At 37.3% G+C, this 27,886-nt stretch overlaps 1 protein-coding gene and 1 long non-coding RNA gene across 2 annotated transcripts in view; one reads left to right on the plus strand and one right to left on the minus strand.

Annotated features, from left to right (window-relative positions):
- The window catches only part of OXCT1 (3-oxoacid CoA-transferase 1), a 137,292-nt gene that overhangs the window by 70,723 nt on the left and 38,683 nt on the right, over nucleotides 1-27,886 (plus strand). The window contains 3 exon segments of the mRNA XM_030330595.1: nucleotides 73-121; nucleotides 6,648-6,717; nucleotides 7,320-7,395. Coding sequence (XP_030186455.1) covers nucleotides 73-121; nucleotides 6,648-6,717; nucleotides 7,320-7,395 — 195 coding nt within the window.
- On the minus strand, nucleotides 7,319-20,246 carry LOC115524226. Its single transcript, XR_003971983.1, has 3 exons — nucleotides 20,235-20,246; nucleotides 15,808-15,815; nucleotides 7,319-7,393 (listed from the first exon to the last, which is right to left on the minus strand). It is a non-coding gene; the product is annotated as an uncharacterized LOC115524226 (long non-coding RNA).

Raw genomic sequence — 27,886 nt, forward strand, 5'->3', positions numbered from 1 at the left:
CATTTATATTACAATTTTAGTGTATGATTCAGTGAAGAACTTCTTTTACTAATTGAACTTGTGCTTTGACAGGGTCCATATCCGCTACAAAATGAAGTTGATGCAGATCTAATCAATGCAGGTAAACTCCTTCATTACATGATTTTCCAATGCTGTTAATTTAGGGTTTTTTTTGACAAATAAGAGTAAGGAGTTGGGCTTGATTCTTTATCTTTTCTTGGAGAGTGCTCCACTGTGTTTTTCACTGAGGAGGGGAGAGAGGACTTCCTAATCTTTTCTTTGTCTGGTGTGCTTATCGTCTCTTGTTTAGGGAAGAATAAGATAAGGGAGGAATTGTAGGTGGGGTTACATATAGTGGCAAGAGCTTTGGTGGGTACATCAGTCAGGGTCCTGGCTATATGTATAGAGCACTCCCAAATAGGGTAACGAATAGAATTAAAGGAAAGAACAGTTTACAAGGGTATGAACAAGACTGAGGGAAACCAGGAAAGGATGGTGAAACACCACAGGGAGTTATTGTCACCCCGAGGCCTTAAGGGACAGTAGTGGGAGAGGGCCACCTAATAGGAGCAATGGTCTTGGATAGAGAAACAGCCATCTTGCAGAAATCTGGGTGAGGGATGGGGGCTCTTCTGGATCTTCTGCTTGTGCCTTCCATTGGCCAATCCTAGGTTGAAATATGTCTGCCTTTTATGATGGGATGACAAGTGGATCCATCTAGGCAAAAGGAAAGATCTGGCACACTGGGGTTTTTGTTCTGAGCAATATTTACTGTCCCCCTAGTTGTCATTGGAGTAGGAGAGCATTCTTCAAGAGTTCAAGGGTGCTGAATGATGTACTCTGCCACTCAGTGTGACCCAGTGATGTGAGTAATGGAGTTTTTTTGAACTGGGACTCAACCTGTCTTTATTCCCACATGCATATGCTTTGCCTTTTTTTTTTTTTTTTTTTTTTTTTTTTTTTTTTTAATTTGACTGTGACATAGAGTTGCATGTGGTAGCAGCCTAGAGGAGAAAAAACAAGCCAGACCATCTGGTCATTGTCACTGCCCATGCTTGAGGTAACACTGCCACCCTGTTGGGGCTGAAGATTATCCTTAGATTGGGGCTGAAGATTATCCTTAGATTGGGGCTGCTCATAAGAAGCTGATTTTTATATCCTAGCATGATTTTCTTTGCCCTTTTACTCTTATTCACTCTACCCCCACAAAAGTATTATTTCACATTCAAAAATAGTACATGTAAATCTCAGAAGAGAAGCAGTATTAGCTGAACATAAAGGCCAGCTGCCAAGCAGAATTGATGTTTGATACTTAGAATTTTTGGAAGTAAAACTGCTTCTGGTTGAATAGTTGAATTAGCTAACACGACTCAACCCTGAAAGGCCCACTGTGATAAAGCAATGACATTTAACTAAGGCTGTAATTTAATTGTACTGTACCCTTTAGCAATAGCTCATTGATCTGTGAAAATATTTGCTGCTTGGTTTAATTAATTTATGATGTTAGTGAGTTATTTGCAAAATGAATAACTCCCATTTTCCAAATTTTAGGCCTTAGTTCATAAAACCCACTTCCCTTGGAAAAGTAGTTAATCTTTTCAGTGACTATTGGACAGTAGCCCTATTTCTGATTCCATGAGCTTAAGAGTAGCTCAACCCTAATGAAGCCACTAGTTTTATTATTTAACTTCTGAAATACATTGTATAATCTTTGACTGCTTTGTAAAACAATAATTCATTGCTTTTGGGAAGCCAAGCTGCAAATCAGTTTAATAATATTTCAGCTCCTTCATCGAAGTTCTTTTTGGGATTTATGTTGCTTTTGATTTTGGAGCTGCCTAATTTAGGGAGGAAATAGTTTGAGCTAAAGAACCCAGAATATATATTGTGGTCTCCTCAACTCTTCAGATTTGGAAGTTACCTGCAAGAGCCATTGTTTGTGTTAATTTGAAAGGATTTTTACAGAAATCCTTTGGAATGAATTCCAAGAGTTACATTTCTGGGTGTAATCAGTGTATTAAAATTTTTAGGTAACTATTTCTAAGGATCCCTTTTTCTAAATAATGACTTCATGGGTTATGTAAAAATGGATTGCCACTTTCATAGCACTGTTTGGTTTGTGGCATACTTTCTCACACGTGTTATATACCATTTGAGCCTTAAGTAAAAACTTATTATACAGATTGGGAAACTGGGGCACAGAAAAGTGATGTGATGTGTTCAAGATCCCATTGCTAGGGACTGGACTCACACACAGCCTGCTGTCCTGGCCCCTGGCCTTTTCCTCTACACATTGAGTTGAACCCACTCCTAACCTGAGTTTTACAAAGGTTCAGAAGGCAGTGCTGACAGCAGCATTTCAGAGGTCCTGTTAAGATTTGCAATATTCCAATGCAATTGTGCAACTTTCAATCAGTCTCATGTTTTAGCTTTCTTTTTTTTTTAATTAAAAAAAGTTTAACATTTATTTTTGAGAGAGACAGAGCATGAGTGGGGGAGGGGCAGAGAGAAAGAGGGAGACACAGAATCTGAAGCTGTCTCCAGGCTCTGAGCTGTCAGTATAGAACCCAATGTGGAGCTCGAACCCACAGACCATGAGATCATGACCTGAGCAGAAGTCAGATGCTTAACCGATGGAGCCACCCAGGTGCCCCTTAGCTTTCATATTAATGTACATTTCACATTCTTCTCTACTTCTTAATTGTTTTCTTATTTTAATTAATTTAAAAATTTTCCTTTATTAAGTTTACTTTTTTTTTTATTATTTAAAATTTTTTTTTTTTCAAATTTTATTTATTTTTGGGACAGAGAGAGACAGAGCATGAACGGGGGAGGGGCAGAGAGAGAGGGAGACACAGAATCGGAAACAGGCTCCAGGCTCTGAGCCATCAGCCCAGAGCCCGACGCGGGGCTCGAACTCAGACCGCGAGATCGTGACCTGGCTGAAGTCGGACGCTCGACCAACTGCGCCACCCAGGCGCCCCTATTAAGTTTACTTTTTGAGAGAGAGACAGCATGAGTAGGGGGAGGGTCAGAGAGAGGGAGAGAGAGAATCCCACACAGGCTCTGTGAAGGGCTTGAACCTGCAAAACTGTGAGATCATGATCTGAGCCAGAACCAACAGTCAGACACTTAACTGACTGAGCCACCCAGGCACCCCAAGTTTTCTTATTTTAGTATCAGATAATGTTTTAAATGACTTACCTTTGATTAAAACTCCTTTAGAAAGAACCACCATGTTAACCCCATGGCCTATAAATATCCTTGGCCCCTGTCATGTGCTTCTAGGGCAGTGGTTCTGAATGAGCAAGTGGGGGATTTTATTCCCCTGGGGACATTGACAATGTGTGAAGACATTTTCGATTGCCAGTATTATTGACAAGTAGTAGAGGCCAGCAATGCTATTAATTATCCTACAATAATGTAACAGCTCCCCTCAAAGGGTTACCCAGTTCCAGATGTCACTAGTGCCTTCTCTTGAGGTCCTCGTGCCACAGCTGAAGAATCATAGGCCTGCAGACTAAGGAACGAATAGTACAGCGTTCAAGATGTATCTAATGGCTGGGACTGCCCTCTCCAGCTTCATCTTCCACTACACCCTTCAAGGACTTCTGTGTCCACCCATACTGGACTAATGGGTCTATTTTTTTTTAATTTTTTTAACATTTATTTATTTTTGAGAGACAGACAGAGACAGAGCATGAGCAGGGGAGGGGTAGAGGGGAGGGAGTTACAGAATCTGAAGCAGCTCCAGGCTCTGAGCTGTTAGCACAGAGTCCAATGCGGGGCTTGAACTCATGAACTGCAAGATCGTGACCTGAGCTGAAGTCGGATGCTTAACCGACTGAGCCACCCAGGCGCCCCCAAGTGGTCTATTCTGATCATGCCTCATGCTTTCCCTTCTCCATGCCTTTGCTCTCCTGCATGCATCATCAGATTCATTTGTTCTGTCCCTTCTTTCTGCAATCCCATCTCCTTATCAGTAATTTCCTATTGAAATGTGTTACACTTGTCCTTCAAGCTCCAGTTCATTTGTCCTCTCCAAATCCTCAGAAATGCCCCTGCTTTGAACCTGTAACACATCTAGTGTCTTTCATTTTGCCTTATAATTATTCGTGTATTTGTCTCTCTAGCTGAATAGTATTCCTTTTGCTTTGAGTGGTGGTTCTCGAAGTGTGGTCCCCAGACCTACAGCATCAGCATCAGCATCACCAGAGACTTGTTAGAAACAGATTCTCAGGACTCATCACAAGCCCACTGAATTATAAACTCTGGGAGTTTAGCTCAGAGATCTGCCTTCCATGTGATTCTAATTGGTGTTAAAGTTTGAGAACCATTAGCTTACGACGTCTGTGTTTTGGTTTGTAACACCATTCAAGGCACATAGCAGACATTTTACTTGATATTGAATAAACAACACGTTAAATCATGAGCCCAAGGACTCAGTAACTGTGAAATTGAATAACTGTGTTTGCCCAAATATTACGAAAGAATCTAGACAAATGCAGAGAAAAACTGGAGGAAACAGAAGTCAATAAGGAATAGGCAAATAAGAAAGTTCTTTTCCTTTAAAATATTGATTGTATTGTTGATAACAGTTACTTATTGACCAAATTTGGACATTGTATTTGGAAAGCATGGATTCAACTTTAGGATATCTATTTTTACTTAGATATTAGATATTTAAAAATACTGACAACTAACTTGGCTTCCAGAGAATGTAATTTATAAGATTGCAGAATGTATTAGCAGGTGCCTGACAATAACTATATTTTATAGAGTTGTTTTTCTGGGCTTTTAAATAAAACTATGCTTCATAAATCACATGGGGAGAGCCAAGACTCTCTCACTGATCTCCAACTTTCCTGTGAGCGATAAATAATGCCTTCTACATACTGTCAGCTGGTGGAGATTGCCCTTTGGAAGTCATTGTGATTTAGCACGTGAAGAACAAAGAATTGAGATTTTTATGTTTCTCTGCTTTTTTGTCCTATACATTCTTGCCCCTTGCACCTCATAGGACTGGTCAGGAACCAAATATACTGGATATGGAAGTTGTGTTAGGATCAAGTTTAGTTGTATCATGCCTATCCTGAAGCTTAGAGTTCCCAGGCTGGCGGTATAACTCTGCCACATAAGCCAGTTGCTGAGTAGCATTTATCCCTAGAGGGGCGATGGCATTGTCTCTTTTACAAGTAGGTTCGGAGTGAGGAATATAATAGTAGTGACAATAATGAAGCTTGTGTTTATGGAGTCCTTTCTCTGTGCCAGGTACCAGAGTAAGGACTTTGCATACCTTATTTCATTTAATCCTCCAAATCCTAAACCAAAAAGCCCCTCCTGACCACACCAGAAAGTATTCTCCAAAGATTTTCATCTTACAGTATTTTGAAAGATGTGAAAATGTTTCCCTTGTTTAGAATCAGATTCCTTTTGGGAATAAATATTTCAGCACGATATAATAGACTGTTTCTCTCTACTCAAGCTCAAATAGAGAGGGATATTGATGGAGAATTTAACTTTCAGGCAAGGCTTGAGAAGCTGAGGGTACAGCTGTGTTGCACAGCTGGGCATGATCTGACCACCCTAGTCCTGTTGTGTCTGGGAGCTTTTCTCTTTTCCAACCCTGGTATCATAACTTTTCTTCCCCTTCTATTTGACTGCTTTATTACACTGGGATAATGCATGAGGTGTTCTCATACAGTTGACTTCTATTTGGCAAAATGGCATGTGAGTCCTTTCCTGGTTGAGGCCAGATTCTTCTCCTGGGCACCGTACTCACAGGAAATAGAGCACAAAAAGAAAGCAGCTGAAATACAAGTCAGGTGATACTGTTGGTTGTGTGAGGACAGGATGAACTTGAAGATCCTTTTCAGCTCTTTAATTATGAGGTGTACATTTTGATTGAGATCTTTCCAAGAGGACCTCTTAGAAGTTACCCTTAAAAAAAAACCAGTTACCATTAAATACATGAGCCAGTATTAGGATGTTATTCCCTGATCTCATCAAAGTACTATGATTTTAACAGAAACTTAGAGGAACAAGAGAGTTGAAATATGAGGCAGAGAGAGATTAAAAGAAGAGATTCAGGCCTGATGATGTTAAGGAATTAGGTGGGGGGAACCTTACTTTCTAGGTTATTTATTGTTTTTTTTTTTTTTAAGAAATATCTGAGAAGCATCTCTTGTGTCATTTCCTTCCAAGTTGCATATCTTTGCACACAATCTCTGCTCCAGTGACTTAGAGTGTTGCTAGATGCATCCCAGGGGCTCCTTTTTCCCTCACGGTCATCAGCATTTAGCAGGGGCTTGTGGAGGGAGTGGGGGTTGGGGAGAGGCAGAGATGGTTAGAGGTGATGGGGGTGCTTTGTAGAGAATTACAAAAACAATAAGAAAATTCAAAGTTGGTCTTTCTATTATCACCATGCAAGGGCAAATCTGAACAATACTTGTGACAAAATACTCCTCTTCCCAGGGTGACAGTTCCCAGTGGATCTCCCACAACCCTACTGCCACTGCTGTTTGGTTAAAGAGGTCTTAGTTCTTTAGGAAACGGAGAAAGTATAGACCTCTCTCTACGTGATTTCCACTCTTAGAAATCTAATAGCCTTTTCTTTCCTTTGTTTCCTTTCTTGTGTATGTGTTTAGGCAAGGAAACAGTTACTGTTCCAGGAGCCTCTTACTTCTCCAGCGATGAATCATTTGCAATGATTAGAGGGTATGTAACAACGGAGCCCCTCGTGTTTCACATGGCGTGGAATGAACTGAGTCATCCTCTGAGCGTGTTAGCAAGACTCCGAAACATAGCCACGTCTCCCAGCCAGCAAATGTTCATGGGCTCGTTCAGTTGCACCAAGATGTGAAATTATTCACATTGAATGTTGGGAATTGGAACATTCAGCTCACAGTTAAAAGAACCCCCCCCAAATGGAATTTATATCTGTGTGCTGAGTATACCAAAGTAAATATTTTAAAGTTCTTTGTAAGGATCCTAACATTTTCTACAAAATTGTTTTCATTTTCTAGCTAGCGTTTGCCTTCAAATCAAGCCACATTCTCCCTTACTGAAGGAAACAGACTCACTGTGTACACCTGTTTTTTATTTGTTTTTGGAGACAATATAGGCTATTTTTTTTAAAAGAACTCTTAATGGTTATTTCTCTATATCAGCTTGAGCTGGTTGATTTTGAAATCAGTGTTGGGTAGGAGAAAGCAAATTTATTTTGGTGGCTATAGAATTATTTTAATTGCTGACAGTTTCAAGCAAATGGGACATAAAGCTTACAAAGTTTGCTTTATATTTCCTTTTTTCTCTCTCAGGGGCCATGTGAATCTAACAATGCTAGGAGCAATGCAGGTTTCCAAATATGGTGACCTGGCTAACTGGATGATACCTGTAAGTACACGTTTTTCTTCTGACTTACGCTTGGGTCAGAGTAGTTATTTTTGAAATACTAAGAAAAGTCTTGTTGAATTGCTATGAGAGCACAATATAATTATTACAAAAATGAAACATTTCATAACATTTAATATTTTGGTCAAATTTTGGTAAAACAGGTACTGAGAACTATTTGGCTTTGCCTGTTTGCTAGAGGACTAAAAAGGCAGGATCAGGGCTAAAACACAATTTTCCATGAGGAACAGAGAATTGGGGAAGATTGAAAGTAAATGGGCTGGGGCGCCTGGGTGGCTCAGTCGGTTAAGCGTCCGACTTCGGCTCAGGTCACGATCTCACGGTCCGTGAGTTCGAGCCCTGCTTCGGCCTCTGTGCTGACAGAGCCTGGAGCCTGTTTCAGATTCTGTCTCTCTCTCTCTCTCTGACCCTCCCCCGTTCAGGCTCTGTCTCTCTCTGTCTCAAAAATAAATAAACGTTAAAAAAAATGTTTTTTAATAAAAAAAATTAAAAAATAAAAATAAATGGGCTAATTCTGATAAAAATAAGAAATACAAATATTATAGCTAAGTTTTTATAACTAGAAAGAGCAAAAATAAATTTATTAATTTTATGTTAATTCTGTATTTTCTTATTCATAGTGATTAAAAAAAAAAAACCCTCCCAATTGGTCATGTGACCTCATAGGTAATCAGTCACATTGTCTTCTCTTATGGAATTCAAAACTTGTGATATTTAAACATGTATTTGAAATGCAAAGTTTTATTTACTAATCACCTAAATCAGGGAAGAAAGCATAGAATTAGCTTTGGAGAAAGGACTATAATCAGTTGACTTAATTTATGAGTGTGGTTTGTTACATACCAGGTTGTTGCTTTGTGATGTGTTTGTGGGAACAATAATGAGTGCATGTCCATGATTATGAACTCATTTTGGCTGGTTGCTCAGGTTACTCTTTCTGGATGTGTACTTCAGGATTTCTGTGTGTTTTTCTATATCATAAGCTACAAGGAATTTGTTTAAGTAACTGATGCTGGTGTTCTATGATTTGAGAGTTTTTCTGAAATCACTTAGATATTTTCCTCTAGTAATCTTTGAGGAGGTGGATTAATATAGTTGATGACAGTGTTAGAGATTGTCTTTAGCTCTTTTGACCTAATATACTGTGAAATATTATTTTAAGGTTTGAATAATTAAGACCCTGGTTCTCAAACTTGGTTGCATATTAAAATCACCTGAGTATTTTAAAAAACTATTGATGCCTGGATCCCACTCCCAGAGGTTTCAATTTAATTAATGGGGGATGTAGCCTAGGCACTGGGCAGTTTAAAAGCAACTTTGAGGATTACCATCTGTAGCCAGGTTTGCGAACCAGCATATTAAAGAATGATCGTAAATCACAGTTAGACTCTAAGGGAGAGAGGCACCGAGCTGGCTCATTCGGTAGAGCATGTGACTCTTTTTTTTTTTTTAATTTTTTTTTTAACCTTTATTTATTTTTGAGACAGAGAGAGACAGACCATGAACGGGGGAGGGCCAGAGAGAGGGAGACACAGAATCTGAAACAGGCTCCAGGCTCTGAGCTATCAGCACAGAGCCTGATGCGGGGCTCAAACTCATGGACTGTGAGATCACGACCTGAGCCAAAGTCAGACGCTTAACCAACTGAGCCACCTAGGTGCCCCTGAGCATGTGACTCTTGATCTTGGGGGTGTGAGTTTGAGCCCCACGTTGGGGAATAGCATTTACTTAAAGTGATAACTAATTAAAAATAATTAAAAAATAAAATGTAAGGGAAAACATCATTGAACCACTAATATTAGGGAGTATATTGTTATTTTAGCTTAAACATATTCACCATTCGAAATCAGCCATGGTTATAAGAGTTGGCAGCTTTTGGAGGCTTCAGAGAAATCAGGGAGGATCTCCTGAATATTGTACAGTGAATCAGATTGACAGTTTATGGGACTACTTACTTGTGTAGAAAATCAAAATACATTTCTGTTCTCAAATTTTTAGAAAAAGACCACATGGGATAGTTAGAAGGCGCATAAAAAAGTAAGCTCTGGGTTCTAGCCCTGACTCTACCCAGTAATTAAGGTGTGACCTTGAACATGTCACTTAAACTCTTTGGGTTAAAGCATCCCTATCTATAAAATGAAGAATTGAGATTAGCTAATTTCTGGTGTCTCATTGGGCTCTCCTAGCTCCATGGATGAGAGCAAGGGCCTCGGAGTGAGATAGACCTGGGTTAGAAATCCAATTTTTGTCATTTGCTAGCAGTGTAACTGAGGCAGTTGCCTACTTTTTCTTCATCTGTAAAATGAGAAGGATATAATACTACCTACTCTATAGGATTATATAAAGGGATAAATGATATAGTATATACAAAGTACATATCATAGAGCTTGACAACATAGTACAAGCTAAATAAATGGGTTGTTATTATTTGACAAGAAGGAAAAGTTGGAGGTACCTGGCAGAGAAGGGAATAGAATTAGTTACTATGAACAGAAACAATAGAGTTTTAAATATGTCTGTATCTCTAAGTCTAGAGATAACAAGTTTGAAACAAAATTTAACAAGTTTGAAATCAATTTGCACAGTGGTCCCGAGTATGGGGCAGAAATATGTTCAACATATTGTCTTTAAGGAACATAGGCATCTTTAAAAAGTCAGTGTATGTCTTGTTTCTATTATGGTTTGGCACCCAGTGAAGCTGGAAGCTCACACAGAGTATACCTTATGTAGTTGTCATTTGTAGGAAAGAGTTTTCAACACGTATCACGTTTTTATATATCCTGTGAAGATTCCTGTGAGTGTAAAAAAATATCAGTGTTTGTTAACTTTATAAATAGTCTTAATACAATTGGCGCTCATGCATTTCCAAATGACTGGACCTAGTGGGGCAGTGATGGAGAACTCTGGAGTTCTGAAGGAACAGAAACTAAGCATAAAAAATGTTCTTGTGTCTGGTTCCACTCATTTGGTAATAGAAGATGGTAATGTCATTTCTGACGAGCTTTTCTTTTTTTCCTTTAATAACTCATAATCACTTCTTGGATTCTTTATATGTGATGCATAGTGTATGTTTTTGATTCTTTTGAATGCAGAAGAGTTTAAGAGTCAAGACCATGAACTTTAGTTTGTAATAAATTTGATTTGAATTTTAGTTCTCCCTCTAACAAATACAATTTGGAGTACATATTTTTGTTAGGATTAATTGAGAAGAAAATTAAAGTGGCCACTAAAAGAATTCCACTAAATAGTGGCTATTACTGTTATCTCTTTCATTCCTCTATTGCTTAACATTGAAGAGGGAATATTTGCCTTAAATTACACTGATGTAAGCAAGACTATATTTACAGTAACTAGTACTACCTGCTTATCCTCAGTTCATGTTCAAGTGCCCAAAATTAAGCCCTTTGAGGACATATTTCTGGCTCTTATTGGTTATGGATAAGGTACAGTCTATCCTTCTTATAGTTTCAGGGAGCAATCTATTTCTATTTGTCTCAAAGATTTATGTTGATTATTAAAATTTAGATATATTTTATTGCAAGATCTGGCAGTTAAGAAGCTGAAAAGTTCAGCTTTATTATATCATTTTTCATTTGCTTTTATCTTTTTAGTGAGTTGAATAATCTTTCAATGGTTGTAAAGCGTTGAGATTCTCTGCATCATGGCATCCCCATCCATCATCACGATGTCAGATTACAATAAACATTAAGCTTTTAAGGCAGGCAAATTGTATGGATGCTATTTGTCTTCCTTTAATAGCTTCTTAGTATGCAGTGTTGATCTCCTGTACACAGATTTTGAAAAATTCTGCCCTGAGCATCTGAAGAGAGAAAATGCGACAGAATAGTAGTTGGCTCCTTCGAGTTCCCTGATTATCGTGATGATGGTAAAACCCCAGGCAAGCTACCAAAATGTGGACAGATGTGCAGCCCGTTGAATCTGCATTCAGAACCTCTCTGGCTTTCCTAGTGCCTATTTTTAGAAAACAGCTGCCATAGATTATTGACTTGTGAAGGGAAGCAGGTGTGTACGAGCAGCGATGGGAGCTGGTTGTTGAAAGCCTGCAACAGGGGCTTGCCGGACAGCGCTGCTGTGTGTGAGCGAAACGACAGCCGAGGGCTTGTTGCTTCTGTGTGGGGAGAAGTGAAATGAGGGATTTTTTTCTTTTTTTTTTTTTAATGAGGGATTCTTAGGGCAAAGGAGAACAGGATGTTTTATGTTTGTTTTCTCTCACATTTTTAACTTTCTTTATGCATTTTAAAAGAAGATACAAATGGGTGTACTCATGTATGCTACATGTCTGAGTGCATAAAATTGGTTTCATAATTCTAGTTGTGTCTTTTTTAAATAAGCTAACTCTCCGGTCTTCTGACTTGTACAACTAAGGCATTTTGTGTTCGAGATTTAAACAATGTTATGTCAATTATATCTCATTACAGCTGGGAAAAAGTTTAAAAGTTAAAAAAAGGATTCAATCTGGTGGTTTAATTGCATCAAGTGTAGTCCAAATATTAAATCCATAGATACAGATATAAAAATACAAAGATTAAAGTAAGAATAAAGATATAAACTTACAGATATAGATATGGATTTAACGCATATTGTCTTATTTATTTGGCCCTAAGGCTCAGGAAACTACAAACTATGGGTAAGGAAAATGGTGGAGAAAATATGTATGTGTGGCATTATGCTTTTATAATTATTCAGTAATGCTTTTGCCATATCAGTGTAATGAGGTGAAAGGTATACAGAACTTTGGAATTAGACAGATCTATGCTTAATTAAATACTGGTTCTGTCACTTACCGGTGGTATGGCAGGTCATTTTATCTTGGTATACTCTTTTATAAAATGATAATGTTTAACTCATATGCTTGTGATGGGGATTAAATTAGTTCATTCAACAAATATTTATTAGGCACGTATTAAGGGGCATGACTGTTCTTGCCTCTTAAAGATGCAGCAGTTAACAGAACAGATGAAATTCTCTGTGTTCAGGTAGCTGATGTTCTAGTGGGGGGTCAGCACATATGGCCCATGTGCCAAATCTGGCCCACTTCCTCTTTTTGAAATGAAGTTTTACAGGAACGACAGCCACATCTGTTGATTTATGTATTACCTGTAGATGCTTTCATGCTGCAACAGCAGAGTTGAGTAGTTGCAACAGAGACCGTATGCCTGTCAGTCTAAAACATTTACCATTTCACACTTTATGGAAGAGTTTGCCAACTCCTGCCTTAGATCATTGGTTTGAAACCTTTCTTTTCTAATATAAGCATGTGATGCTATAAATTTCTAAACACTATTAGTGAGATCCACAATTTTATATATAGTTTTTCATTTTCATTTTCTCTTCAAAATATTTACTAATCTCGTGTGATTTTTTTTTTTCTGTGACTTAATGGTTATTTGGAAGTATGTCATTTAATTTCAGGTATGTGATGATCCATCAACACAAAACTTTGTGTTGATCTCTAGTTTAATTATCTTGAGGTCAGAAGACATACTTTATATAGTTTCCATCCTTTTGAATTTGAGATTTATTTATGGCCTAAAATATAGTCTATCTTAGTGATAGACTTAGGGACTGTTCCAGCTGTATTAGAAAAGAATGTGTATTCTGCTCTTGTTGGGGAGAGTGTCCTGTAAGTCAGTAAGGTCAAGTTGGTAGATAGCATTCATGTTTTCTATGTCCTGTCAGTTACTGAGAGAGGAGTAATGTAATATTGAGCTATAATTGTGCATTTGTTAATTTCCAACTCAGTTGTATCACCTTTTGCTTGTAGATTTTAGAGCTCCATTATTAGTTGTATTAGTACACAGTTAAAATTGTTATGCTCTTTTAACAAATTAACTTCTATGTTATGTTGTACTTTATCTCTGGTAATATTTCTTATTCTGAAGTCTACTGTCTGACAAATATATTCACTCTGCATGGTATATTTTTTTCCATTTTCTACCTGCCCTATTAATGTCTTCAAGTGAGTTTTGTAGTTAATATAGTTAGGTTTTGTTTTATCCAGTTTTATAATCTGTGACCTTTAATTGGAGATTTAGGCCATTACATTTATGTGATTATCAACCTGGTTGGGCTTAAATCTGTCAGCATGATTTTTTTTCTCCTCTTGTCCATCTGAGTTTTTATTTCTCCATTTTTAGATCAGCTAAGTATTTTTTATGATTCCATTTTATCTTCACTATTGATTCTTTTTTTCCCCAGTGGGTCCTCAAGGATTACAATACACATCTTTTTTATCACAGTCTACTTTAAGTATTATCATTATCACTTTACATAATGTAAGAACCATACAACTGTAAACTTTTCTTCTCTGCCTTTCCTATTTGCTGCTGTTGGTCATATATTTTATCTGCAGTGTTTTTAAACCTCATGATATGTGTTGTTATTATTATTCCAAATAGCCAATTCTCTTTTAAAGAGATGAAAATAAGAAAAAAAGTGTGTTTTTTATATTTTTATTATATAATATAATTTATATATAAAAGTTATATATTTTGCATATTTCCCCACATATTTGCTCTTTCCTGCACTTTTCCATTACATTGATCCAAATTGCCATCTGATGTTGTTTTCCTCCCCCTTAAAGGACATCCTTTGATGTCCTTTCTTACAGTGCAAATCTTAAGGATGTCACTCCAGTTGATTCTTTCAATATTTGCTTTTCAACTTTGTTAAATTTAGTTGAGAGAAGCCTCTAGTTTCAGTGTAATTAGCCCCACTACTAAAGTTATTTCCTTTTGAGGGCTCTACCATGTATTATGAGGCCTTTCCCCTCTGGCTAGTAGGAATGTGAATTGTTCCCAAACCTACATGAGTTCTGGACATATTTTGCTTAATATTTCCTAGTGGTTCTTTTCCAGGCCTTGACTAATTTCTTCTCCTATATACACACATCAGTACTCTATCAAAGGCTTGAGATGAATCCTTTCTGCAAATCTGTGAGCTCTTTCTCTGCGTAGCAACCTCTGTTCTGATATTTTGCGATACATAGTCAAATTCTAGTTGACTTGGTCTCTCTGAACCCAGCAGGACTACAGGATCCCACCTGAGTCTCTCTCCCTGCACTGGGTTCCTCTCTCCAGGCAGTCGGCTGGGGCAATTATTGGCCCACCTCATTGGCTTTCCTTCTGTCAGAGATGACAGTCCTGTACTGCCTTTTTGCTAATATCTGAAAGCTACTTTTTCCTGTATTATTTAATACCATTAATAATATTTTTGAACTTATGTCTTTATATATTTCTTGGATGATTTTCTTAGTATAAATCCCCAGAAGTAGAATACCTTGGCCAACTTTTTAGGGTTTTGATGCTTAATGAATTATGGTCCAGAAAAACTATCCCAATTCACACTCATACTGTTTTCATTCTCTTACCAAAGCTGGTATTTTTTTCTATTGTTTCATTTTTCATTTCTTTAAAAACTGCCATCTGTGACTGTTTAAAGAGCCAGCAGAACCTTACTCCTCTGAAGGAGCCCTTACTCCTCCTCGCTTTGTTCTGGAGGCCTTCCTTTTGGCTTTTAGCAGTTATTACCTCTTATCCAATATTGCTCCAATGCTGCTATCTTTGCTAATTTTAAAGATCACATTGATGGTGGCTGTTCTCAGTGTTTGTGAATGTGTCTTAACAGACCAGCTGTGAGAAGTGTGTGTGTGTGTGTGTGTGTGTGTGTGTGTGCGCGTTTTCTGTATCCAATATGTTGAACAAGCTCTACATGTGGGATGAAATAAAAACAGAGCTATTTTTATCTCCTGTGGTGTCTTTAACTTTATTTAGTTAGGGAAGCTTTCCTTCTGAAATGATATTTCAGCTCATTCTCCAATAATAATAACTGTCACTGGATCAGTTTAATTCACCAATTCTGTTTTGATTCGAGAATTACAGTCCAGTTAAAAATAGTGACCATTGCTTTAGGATACATTTAAAACCAGTACATCTCCTCTTTCTCTGGCTCTCCAACTATAGACAGGACTGGCTACCTGCCTTTGGAAAAGGTTGTGTGGTGTTCTTCGGCTTCTTTCTTCACTCGTCTCCTCCCCAATTCACTGTTTGGCACCTACCTAGGTAGAAATTCAGGAGAATGGGAAAAAAAGGAAATAGGGTGGGAAAGGTCTTAAGTGGCTAGTAATGCTATGAGCTGGTTCCCTGCTCTCTGGTCCTTGCAGACAAAGCTGATTCCTTTTTCTGTGTGTGTGTGTGGGGGGGTGGTCTTTGGAGACCCCTTTCTGGGTCAGCATCCATCCTGAAGAACAGTGGCTAGATGCTTCCCTTGCAGCTCCTGGTTTTCCTGTGGTCCATTTCACACATCCTCCCTCGCGTAGCATCCTGTTGAGAAAGTGTTAAAGCATCTTTAGTCTGGCCTTCTTATGACCCACACCTGGGAAGCTCTCACTCATTTCTTGTCCACTTTTGGTGGTAGTCATGTAGTTACTTCCCCCAAACAGTCACTTCAACTTTCTCTAGTAGAAGTTAGGTGTGCCATTCCCTAGTTGTGTCCTGACTCTTCCCCTGGAGGCAAGGTGCTCTGAAGTTGTTATACAAGCTATGTGGTCAGTTGAATGAGGGGCAGGTATACACCTGACCCTGTCCTTGGTTGCTGGGGCAGAGGGAGTGGGACCACACCATGCTTTTCTTCGAAGTCCTTCACACACAGTTCTCTGCTATGGCCTGCTGTACCCCATGATCTTGCCAGGCATCCCAAGAATCTTGGAATTTGTTATTGACCATTTTCTCTGTAAATTCTGCTTCTGAGATCTATCTTACATGCTGGCATCTCCTAACTGTCACACTTGTATATCCATCAAAACAAGATAAAAAAGTCCCAGTTTAATATCTGGTTACTACCACAGTTTCCTTCCTCTGAGCTCATATTCAGCTAAGCCTTCATACATGCAGGGATTTCTTCCATCGTGTACATTAAGGTGGTCCTCCAGCTTACTCTGTTTCCCAGCTGCCCTAGACAGAAGAGAGGACCATGGGAGAACCTAGCCAAGCTCTGTTTATTCTAACTGGGGAATAAAAACTGCACTGACCCCTCGTTGGCAGGGGAGGAGAAGAGGAAGTGGAAGGGGGAGAGAGGAGTGTTCAAAACAAAAAACAAAACAAAACTACTCTGACCCAGCGGATGGACCTTTACTTCCCATGCCAATTTAAAGACCCATTTAATGTTTGCAGAATTTCCAAGAGCAAAGAATGATTCCTTCTGGTACAGCAATTTAATAAATGAGCATACATTTTTAAAAAGACAAGTTAATATTAGTGAAATTTATTAGAAACATAAGCTGTTTATTATTGCTCTTTACTTGGGTACTATATTTAGTTATTTAAAAATACTTTTTATCTGTGACTATCTGGAAAACATGTTGAAAATTAATCCCTAGTTTTGTTGTTTACATCCAGTATTTTTCAGACTAAAAGTATATTTATAGACTAACCTATTTGATACATTAGTTTTATAAGGAATTTTCCTCTTACTTGGAGGATATGTTGGTTGTTAAAAGCTATGATTAAAGTTTAAAAGCCACAGCTAAATTATAAATCTAACATTTTTAGAAGGAAGGAACTAATAGCTATTAAGTACATGCCATTGGCCAGGTACCATTTATTTGTATATTTATTGTAATTTAATCCTTATAGAATATTGACAATTAAATATATGTTATTATAGATAAAGAGATCAGGAGTTAACTATTCGAGTTTACATCTGTAACCAAGTTACAAAGTGGGGATTTGATCATAGTTTCCTTTGATCTATGTATTATGTATTCTACCACCAGGTTCATTTGGGAAGTGCATTAACTAATGCCTTTCATGATGGAAATAAAACTACCTGCAAAGTAAATAAATACACTTACAGCATTTATGTAAACTTGATTAAAGAAATTATTGTTTCATTGTGTGGGATAAAACCTATTGCAACAGGAAGGATGCATGTTGTATATATATTAATTCAAGCTGGGGTTTTGAAAGGTGCTGCATTGAGCATTTGCATGTTCTGTTTTCTGTATATTATCATTTTAAGCTCTCACTCAATCTCTAAAGTCTCCACTACCTAATCACATATAAATAACATAAATCTCACGTATGAAGTATTTTATCCATTTTATTTACCATTTTGTGTTTTATAATGTACCAACTGAGGAGTCCTTTGGAAGAGTCCAGGTTTTCTACTAGGATTTTTATAGTTTTAGTTTTAATATTTCTTTTTTTTTTTTTTTTTTTTTAACGTTTATTTATTTTGGGACAGAGAGAGACAGAGCATGAACGGGGGAGGGGCAGAGAGAGAGGGAGACACAGAATCGGAAACAGGCTCCAGGCTCTGAGCCATCAGCCCAGAGCCTGACGCGGGGCTCGAACTCCCGGACCGCGAGATCGTGACCTGGCTGAAGCTGGACGCTTAACCGACTGTGCCACCCAGGCGCCCCAGTTTTAATATTTCTTAAATGGAAAAGTTGAAACATAACTGTAGAAACATTGGAATCATTGCAAACAGAAATCCTAAATAGAAGTTAAGAAAAATTAAGATCAGAAAGGAGCAATAGCAAATTCATTGGCAAATCAGCTAACAGCCTAGGTCCCAGCCCCCAGTGTCAATCTTGTAAGTAGGCAAAGAGATATGAGAATGTGAAATAGATTTTTCTTTTTGGAAATACCAATTCTCAGGGATCTTAAATATATTTTGTCTTTTTATTGCTGTCTGAGTCTTTTTTGGCTCTGGAGGAAGGAAAATTTCCCTCCTTGCTATGATGCATTGCATATGATGTTTGTGAACAACTGCTTAGTCCTAAGAACTTTGTGTACTGGAACTCCTCTATGTATTCAAACCAGAGACTGAAAAGAAGATGAGCTAAACATCTGACTGGTTCTGAGCCATGTTGCTACCAAGCCTCCCAGCAGCTCTTGTAAGAATTTGACCATATACCCTCCATATTCTTTGGTGTCAGAAAGCGGATTAATATGCATAGAATGGGAGTTTGGTTGTCATCTTCTCCTCCTCCTCCTCCTCCTCCTCCTCCTCCTCCCCTCCCCTCCTCTCCTCTTTACAGAGAGAATGAGCAATGAATAAGTTTGATATTTTCAATTATTATCCCTTTGGCTAGTGATGTATTTGTATGACTCAACAGCCCCTTCTCATTAAACAGCCCACTTAAAAGAAAGGGATGAAACATTAAAAATGATAGATGATGTCTCTTAGAAACCCATTATTAGTAATTTCATAAATAGTGGTGCTGCTGATATAACTTAGCAGGGAATAAAGCTAAAAGGCTGAAGACAATATGACCCTGCCACCAAAGGCAAATGAATCTCGAAGACTAAATTTTACTAAATAACTGGATTTGGCATTTCTAGTTGATGAAATCTTTACTTCTTACTTTACTCTTTTGGTTTAGAAATAATTTTGGTCGGCACTTTTATTAACAAAAAATTTTTATTAGAGAAAATATCAAAATATATACAAATATAGAATAGTAAAATGCACATATCCAGTTTATACAATTATCCATTTGTGGCCAATCTTGTTTCATCTATACTCCTATTCACTTTCCTCTTTGCCCCAGATTATTTTGAGGCAAATCCCACATATATTATTCTATACCCTGATATTTTAGTATTATCTCTAAAAGGTAAGGATTCCTTTTATGAACCACAAATCTGTTATCTCATTAATGGTAAGGAATTCAGAATATAATTTTAACATCCAGCTATACAGCACCCTAATTTTACTGATGGAGAACTTGAATCCAGAAAAATGAAGTGACCTTACTCAGGTCGTAAAATTAGTAACTAAGCCAATCCTGGAGCTTGTCTCTCCTGTCTTATAGTCTAATAATTGTTTCCATGACATGAGGAAAAGTTTGCTTTTGAAATACAACATCCAAATATAAAGAACCTTCCATTTTTCTTTCAAATACACTTTGGTGCATCTTTTTGTCTCTGTGAAGTGTCTTAACCTTTCTAGACCTCAGCTCTTTATTTTTAAGGTGTGGTGAATGAGATGGGTTTTATTCAACAAATTCAATAGGAGTTTTTTGTTTGTTTGTTTTTGGTATTAGGCATACTAGTCACTGTGAGTAGAGTGGTGAACAAACTCAGTACAGTCTTCCTCCTTTTGAATAATCTTTTTTCTGTAGTGAATATGGTAAAAATAGGGGTGAATGATGGTACTATGCAAACCCTTCTGTACACTAAACATTAAATATGTTGACTTAAGAATACTTAATAGACTTAACTATTGTAAGTCTGGTAACTTAACTATTGTAATTCTGGTCCAGGATTATGGCAGATTTTATCATTTATTCAAGTCTCATTTTACCTCTTTCATTATACTTATTCCTAATTATATTTCAGTTTCTGCCAATGTTTCAAGCTGGGTATTTCATTTCAGTTTCTAAGTGGTCTTGCTAATACAAAGGAAAACAATTGGTTTTTGTGTATTTATCTTGTATTTATTCACTTTTAAAATTCTCTTATTAGTATATATATTTTTTAGAATTCTCTTAGACATTCTATGCAGGTTTGGATAAATTACATCCTGTGCAGTTGAACGTTTAACCAACTGAGCCACCCAGAGGCCCCATGATTCCATAATTTTTTAGAAAGACTTCCAGCTTTTGATCATATTAGCACTGGCATGTGTATTGATAAGACCCTCAGGAACAGTGCCAGATCAGATCATGGCTATTGATCTGATAGAGAACTATAAGAACTGTAAGAACTAGATAGAGCAGTTGGCTTCTAATTGGAGGTCATAAGATATAACAACATATCTTTAAACCCTAGAGTTAGTTACCTTGGTAAATTCACATTGTGAAAGGCACATGGAGTTGAGACTGAGTGAATATCAGTCTCCCATCTCACATCTTATCCTCTTTTCATACCTCCCCTATCTAAATAGAATGCCAGGCAAAATCAGCGGCATTTCACATGGAGTTTTCCTTCTCCTTCCTTTATCCTCCTCAGTCAATATAATTGCATTTCCCTAAGTAAAAGACAGGTAGTGTTTTTTAACTTTATTGTACCCAATAAATTCAACAAAAATTGGATGGAAAACAGATTACTGACTTTTTTATAGTTGGGTAAATATGTTTTGCACGAAGGCCTGGTACAGAATTCTTTGAGAGAGACTCATAATCTCTAAACCAGGGATATGAGATTTGACATGTTTTAGCCATTTGTTATCTGTTTTGCATTTTTTGGGATTATAGTTATAACCTCTTTAATATTAGTATTGGATAAGGAATTTCTGGTTGGTGTGTCGTTACTATGATTTAGGTCTTTTGTTTTGGTAAAGATCATGTGCTTATTATCAAATACTAAGGGGCAAATAAATGCACATTAGCATGAAAACAAATAGCATATCATCTAAATAATCAGACCCCAAAAAGCTAATCCACAAATAAAATAGGAATAGCTCCTTTATTTTTTTTTTTCAATTTTTTTTCAACGTTTATTTATTTTGGGACAGAGAGAGACAGAGCATGAACGGGGGAGGGCAGAGAGAGAGGGAGACACAGAATCGGAAACAGGCTCCAGGCTCTGAGCCATCAGCCCAGAGCCTGACGCGGGGCTCGAACTCACGGACCGCGAGATCGTGACCTGGCTGAAGTTGGACGCTTAACCGACTGCGCCACCCAGGTGCCCCAGGAATAGCTCCTTTAAAAAAATCACTTTTCTTACTCTCAGAACTTTATGAAAAATAAATGTATTACTTTGGCACTGAGAAACTTTATTGGTTATCATATTTCCATCTTGAATGTAACTTCTCATAACCATGTAGTTTTTAGGAAATTTAATTTTTTAAATCATAGCTTTCAGGTTGCTAAAAAGATACACATTTTGTTTAGAAGCACATTTAGAAAGTTTTGTAATTTCAATCCTAAAGGATCTGACTGTATTTTTAGAAGTTGTTTAAACTGAAGCTACATAGGGCTTGCTGTCTGCTTCTTAACTAATCTATTAACACCATCCAGCACATTAGGAACAATAAGAAGAAAAATAGTGCAATAAATTCAACATAATGGATATTTTTAAATAGAAAACATCTTCTATGGGGATTCAATTACCTCTTTCTGGAAACTAGGGAAAGATTTTATCCAGTTCTTTTTCTGACTTGTTCTATAACTTAGGTAATTTATTTAACTTTTTCTTGTTGGTCTTTCTCTCTTTGGAAAGGAAAGCTTGAATTTTCTCTCCTTTCTGCAAGCACTGTTTAGGTAATGAGGCATTATCTTCATAAAATTGTATTTATGAAAAGATGCTCAGTAGGGAAAAAGTAAACCATAAGGAAAAATGAAAATAACAATAGCAAAAGATAGAAATGATAGCTTATATAACAAAGGTCCAGTCTGTATTCTTAATTTTTACAAACTTGTAATAATATGGTTGCAGAACATTGTATTAAAAGGTTTCCATTACCATGTTTGACTTTTTAAGAAAGTACTTTCTCAGAAATCTAAGTTATCAGTAGGACAAGCTAATCAAATGATAACTTGGATAGTAAAGTCTTTTTATTGGGAAAAATAAAATATATCAAGGGAAACTGTTAACAAAATGAAAAGGCAGTCTACAAAGTGGGAGAAAGTATTTGTAAATTATGTATCTGATAGGGGGTTAGTAGCCAAAATATATAAACAACCTCTACAACTCAATAGCAAATAAATAAATAAATAAATAAATAAATAAATAAATAAATGTCTGATTACAAATGGGCAGAAGTTTGAATAGATATTTTTCCAAAGAAGACATACAAGTGGCCAACACACATGTGAAAAGATGCTCAACATCAGTAATCATCAGGGAAATGCAAATCAAAACCACGGTGAGATACTGCCTCATATTTGTTAGTATGACTGCTATCAAAGGACAAGAAATAACAAGTGTTGGCAAGGATGTGGAGGAAAAGGAGCCCTTGTGCACTGTGTTGGGAATGCAAACTGGTGCAGCCACTATAGAAACAGTATGGAGATTCCTCAAAACATTAAAAATGGAACTGCCGTATAAATGAGCAGATCTCTTTCTGTGTATTTAAATGAAGAAAACAAAAACACTAACTCAAAAAGATATATGTACCCCCATGTTAACTGCAACTTTATTTACAGTGGCTAAGATATGGAAACAACCTAAGTGTCAATCGATGGTGAATGGGTAAAGAAATTGTGGTATAGGTACAGTATTATTCAGCCATAAAATATGAAATCTGCTGTTTGTGATAACATGGGTGGACCTTGAGGGCATTATGCTAAATGAAATAAGTGAGACAGGAAAAACACAGATACTGTATACTCTTTCTTATATGTGGACTGAAAGAAAGAAAGAGGGAGGATGGGAGGGGAGGGAGGAGTGAAGAAGGATAGAGGAAGGAAGGAAGGAAGGAAGGAAGGAAGGAATAGGAAGGAAAGAAGGAAGGGAAAGGGAGAGAGAGAAACAAAAAATCTAATAGATGCAAAGCACAGATTGGTGGTTTGCCAGAGGTGGTTGATGGGACTATGAGAAATGGGTGAGGAGGGTCAAAAGGTAAAATAAAAAGTAAAATTTAAAAAACAGTAACAGCAACAACAACAGGAAAAGCCCACATATGCAGTTCTCAGAACCATCTTAATCTTTATCCAGGTACTAATGTGACTTTCTTTATGCTAGTATACTCTGTAATTGGTTAAGTGTTGGGTTCTGCAAAGAAATAACGTTCACTTACAACAGGAAAACAGATTGTAGCCAGAAACAAAGCACAGATTCATTTAACTCTCATAAATTTACTTGTTTTTAGGAGTTAGTATTTGCAGAGTTTTTTTTAGCAATAAGCTGGAAGAGCTATTAGGAGAGGCCCTCACAGAGGGAAATCTGAGAACTTAATCTCCTTTTTGTTTTTATTTTGATGAAGAAATAAAAACCACAGGAACGAACCACATACTGAGATTTAAAAAAAAAAAACAAAACTGTGTTTTGGAATAACTAGATTTACAGAAAAGTTTCTGAGACAGCACAAAGAGTTTCATATTCCCTCACCAAGTTCCCTCATTATTACAATCATCTGCTACCTTGGTACATTTGTCAAAACTAAGAAACACACGTTGATATGTTACTGTTTTGGGGGTGGGGGGGCATTTGTCTTTTTTTTGTTGTTGTTAATTGTGGTAAGAACACTTAACATGAGATCTACCCTCTTAAAATTTTAGCTGCACAATACAGTATTATTAACTGTAGGCACAGTTTTGTGCAGCAGATCTCTACTCTAGAATTTTCTCATCCTGTATAACTCAAACTCTGTACTCGTTGAACTATACTCAGCTCTGCATTTCCCACTCTCCCTAGTCCCTGGCAACCATGGTTCTACTCTCTGCTATTATGAGTTTGACTATTTGGACATCTCATGTAAGTGGAATCATGGAGTATTTGTTCTTCTGTGACTGGCTTATTGTACTTAGTGTAGTATCTTCTAGGTTTGTCCATGTTGTAGTATATGGCAGGCTTTTCTTCTTTTCAAAGGCTGAATAATTTCTGTTGTGTGTGCATACCACATTGTCTTTATTCATTCGTCAATGGACATTTATGATGTTTTCTATCTTGGCTGTTGTGAATAATGCTTCAGTGAACATGGGAATGCAGATATCCCTTTGATATCCTGATTTCAGTTTTTCTGGATATATACTCAGGAGTGGGATAGCTAAATGACATGGTGGTAATATTTTTAAATTTGGGGAAAACTACCCTACTATTTTTTATGAGCAGCTATACCATTTTACATTCCCACCAGTAGTGTACAAGGTTCCAGTTTGTTTACATCCTTGTCAACACTCATCTTTTTGGTTTTGTGGGTTGTTTTTTTTTGTGTGTTTTTTTTTTGTTTTTTTTTTTGGATAATAGGTATGAGGTGATACTTCATTGTGGTTTTGATTTGCATTTTTTGATGACTAGTGATATTGAGCATCATTTCATACAGTTGTTGGTCATTTGTATGTCTTCTTTGGAGAAAATATCTTTTCAAGTCCTTTGTCCATTTTTTAGTTGGGTTATTTGAATTTTTGCTATTGTAGGAGTTACATATTTTGGGCATGAACTCCCTATTAGATGTATGGTTTGCAAATATTTCCTCTCATTCCTTAGGTTGCTTTTTCATTTTGTTGTTTCCTTTGCTGCGAAGAAGCTTTCTTGTTTAATGTAGCCCCACTTGTCTATTTTTGCTTTTGTCCCCTTTTGTTACACTTTATAAGATTCCAGTTTTATCCTTTTCCATGTGGATGGATAATCCAGTTTTTCCAATACCATTCACTGAAGAGTCTGCCTTTTCCTTGTTGTGTATTCTTGGCACCCATGCTGAAGATCAGTTGGCTGTACAAATCAGTTGGATTTATTTGGTGCTCTCTACGCTGTTCCATTGCTCTCTCTGTTTTAATGCCAATATCATACTGTCTTAGTTACTATAGTTTTGTAATATATTTTGAAATCAGGGAGGGATTTCAGGAGAACAAATTCAGCTTTGTTCTTTCTCAAGATTGCTTTGGGACTTCCAGTTCATGAACAGGGCATGCCTTTCCATTTATTTGTGTCTTTAATTTGTTTCATCATCAATGTTTTATAGTTTGCATTGTATAAATCTTTCAGGTACATTACTATCAATTTTTTTATTAGCGTTCTCTTTTCTAGGATACAATTCAGTGTACCACATTACATTTAATTGTCCCATTTCCCTAGTCTCCTCTGGGAGAAGACAGTTTCTTCTGAGAGAAAGACTTCTCTGTGAAGTTTCTGTCTTTCCTTGTTTTTCATGACTTTGATAGTTTTCAGAAGTATTGGCCAGATGTCCTGTAGAATGTGCCCCAGTCTTGTCTTACACATCTCCATCAGAACTCCTGGGTGACCAGGTGCATTGTCAGTGAGCAGTGATATTTTAAAAGGAACCTTTTTCTTTCTTTTTTCTCTTCTGTGTAGTAGGTCTTAAAAGTAGGCTTAAAATACATAGTAAACCATGTTGCAAACAGATGTGTTATCATCCAGGCTGTGTTGCTCCATTTATAGAACACGGGCAGAATAGATTTAGCATAATTCTTAAGGCCCCTAGGATTTTTGAAATTGGTAAATGAGCATTGGCTTCAACTTAAATTCACCAGCTGTGTTAGCCCCTAACAAGAGAGTCAGTCTGTCCTTTGAAGCTGTAAAGCCAGGCATTGGCTTTTTCTCTCTAGCTATGAAAGTACTAGATGGCATCTTCTTCCAAGAGAAGGCTGTTTCGTCTACATTGACTGTTGTTTAGTGTAGCCACTTCCATTTTTTATCTTTAGCTAGATCTGGATTGTTGCAGCTTCTACATCAGCACTTGCTGCTGCTTCACCTTGCACTTTGATGTTACGAAGACAGCTTCTTTCCTTAAGTCTCATGAACCAACCTTTGTTAGCATCGAACTTTTCTCCTGCAGGTTCATCACCTCTCCCAGCCTTCATAGAATGGAAGAGAGGGCCTTATTCTGGGTTAGGTTTTCGCTTAAGAGGAATGTTGTGGCTGGTTTGATCTTTTATCCAGACCACTAAAACATTGTCCATATCAGCAGTAAGGCTGTTTTACTTTCATATTTGTGTGTTCACTGGGCTAGCACTTTAATTTCCTTCAAGAACTTTTTCTTTGCATTCACATCTTGGCTAACTGGCACAAGAGGCCTAGCTTTTGTCCTGTCTCAGCTTTCAACGTACTTTCCTCACTAAGCTTATCTCTAGCTTTTGAGTTAGAGTGAGAGATGTGTGACTCTTGTTTTCACTTGATCACTTAGAGGCCATTGTGGAGTTATTAATTGTCTTCGTTTCAATATTGTGGTGTCTCGGAATAGGGAGACCTAGGAGAGGAAGAGAGATGGGGGAATGGCTAGCTGGTGGAATGGTCAGAACACCTACAGCATTAAATAAGGTCATTATCTCATGTGGGTAGGACTCATGGCACCTCAAAAACAATTACAACAGTAACATCAAAGATTATAGATCACCATAACAATAATGCAAAAGTTTGAAGTATTGCAAGAATTACCAAAATGTAAAACAGACACAAGCTGAGAATGCTGTTGGAAAAATGGCTCCAGTAGATTTGTTCAATGCAGGCCTGACATGCACCTTCACTATGTAAAAAACACAGCATGTGAAAAGTGCAGTAAAATGAGGTATGCTTGTACTAACCATACTCACACAGTTTTGAATAATAAAGATAAACTGCTTCCCTGAGGTTAGAGGAAAAAAGCAACTCCTTCCTGAATAGCTCTGTGTCAAGGTGATTATCAAGAGACTATTTCCTTCTAAATACTGGGCCTAAGAAACAGCATTCTTGGGAATAAAAATAATTTTTAGCAGGTAGACCCCAGCTCCGAGTGTTTGCCACGCGTGAGTTCCAGGTGAATGTGAATGAAGTCATGTCTGCCACCGGGTGTTGTAACCATAAAAGCAACGAAATTCTTCTCACTTACTGTGGCTCTTGCTACTCTCCAGAGAATGTACTAGATTTAAAACACCCCTCAACTGAGGCTCCATATAAAGTGTGTCTGAAATAATCAAGTTTTTTTACTCACACGTTGGTTTTTCATACTGTTTTGTCATGTATGTAATATCATCTCTAGTCTTATGGATAAGTAGTTATCACAACATCAACTTATGCAGTTTAGGGAGTTAAAACACTGGCATATCAAGAAATGAATTACAGTTTATTTGTTTCTATTTCTACCTCTTCTGCTCTTTCTCTGTATTGTACTTCAAAAGAATAGTTTTTTATTCTTTATTTGATTCTCAGTATTTTGATTTCTACATTACCACTATCTTCCCAAAAGGTTTTTTTTGTTACTTGTCTTTAAAACACTTCACTTTTCATTAAAAAAAATTTTTTTTTAACATTTATTTATTTTTGAGAGACTGAGAGACTGAGAGACAGAGCAGGAGCAGGAGAGGGGCAGAGAAAGAGGGAGACACAGAATCCGAGGGAATCTCCAGGCTCTGAGCTGTCAGCAGAGAACCTGATGCAGGGCTCAAACTCACGAACCGTGAGATCATGATCTGGGCCCATGTCAGATGCTTAACTGACTGAGCCACCCAGGCGCCCCTCACTTTTCATTTTATTCTCAGCATTATTTTTCATCTGTCATCCCTCTTTCTCTCTCTTTTTTTTTTTAGTCATCTAAGAGCTGGCTCTGGCATAGTTGGCTTGAAAAGATAGAAGGTAGAAATTAATGCTCCTGTAATATCACCTTTTATATATCTTTCAAGAATACTAACTTTGGGCAAATTCCTTGAAGTAGCTCTCTTGACCTATTTTAGAGTTTGAAAAAGTGTTTTGTTTCCACCTGATTCTCCCCAGTTCAAGGGGGAGCCAATTCACCTTTTATGTACTTTCAGATCTAGGGTCCTCAAAGGAAAAATTGTGCTTTTGATTTCTGATGCCTAAGATATTAGGACCACTCTCCCCACCCACCCACACAGGGGCATGGCTCCTTA

This window comes from Lynx canadensis, chromosome A1 (genome assembly GCF_007474595.2).
Source record: "Lynx canadensis isolate LIC74 chromosome A1, mLynCan4.pri.v2, whole genome shotgun sequence".
NCBI classification, from domain to species: domain Eukaryota; kingdom Metazoa; phylum Chordata; class Mammalia; order Carnivora; family Felidae; genus Lynx; species Lynx canadensis.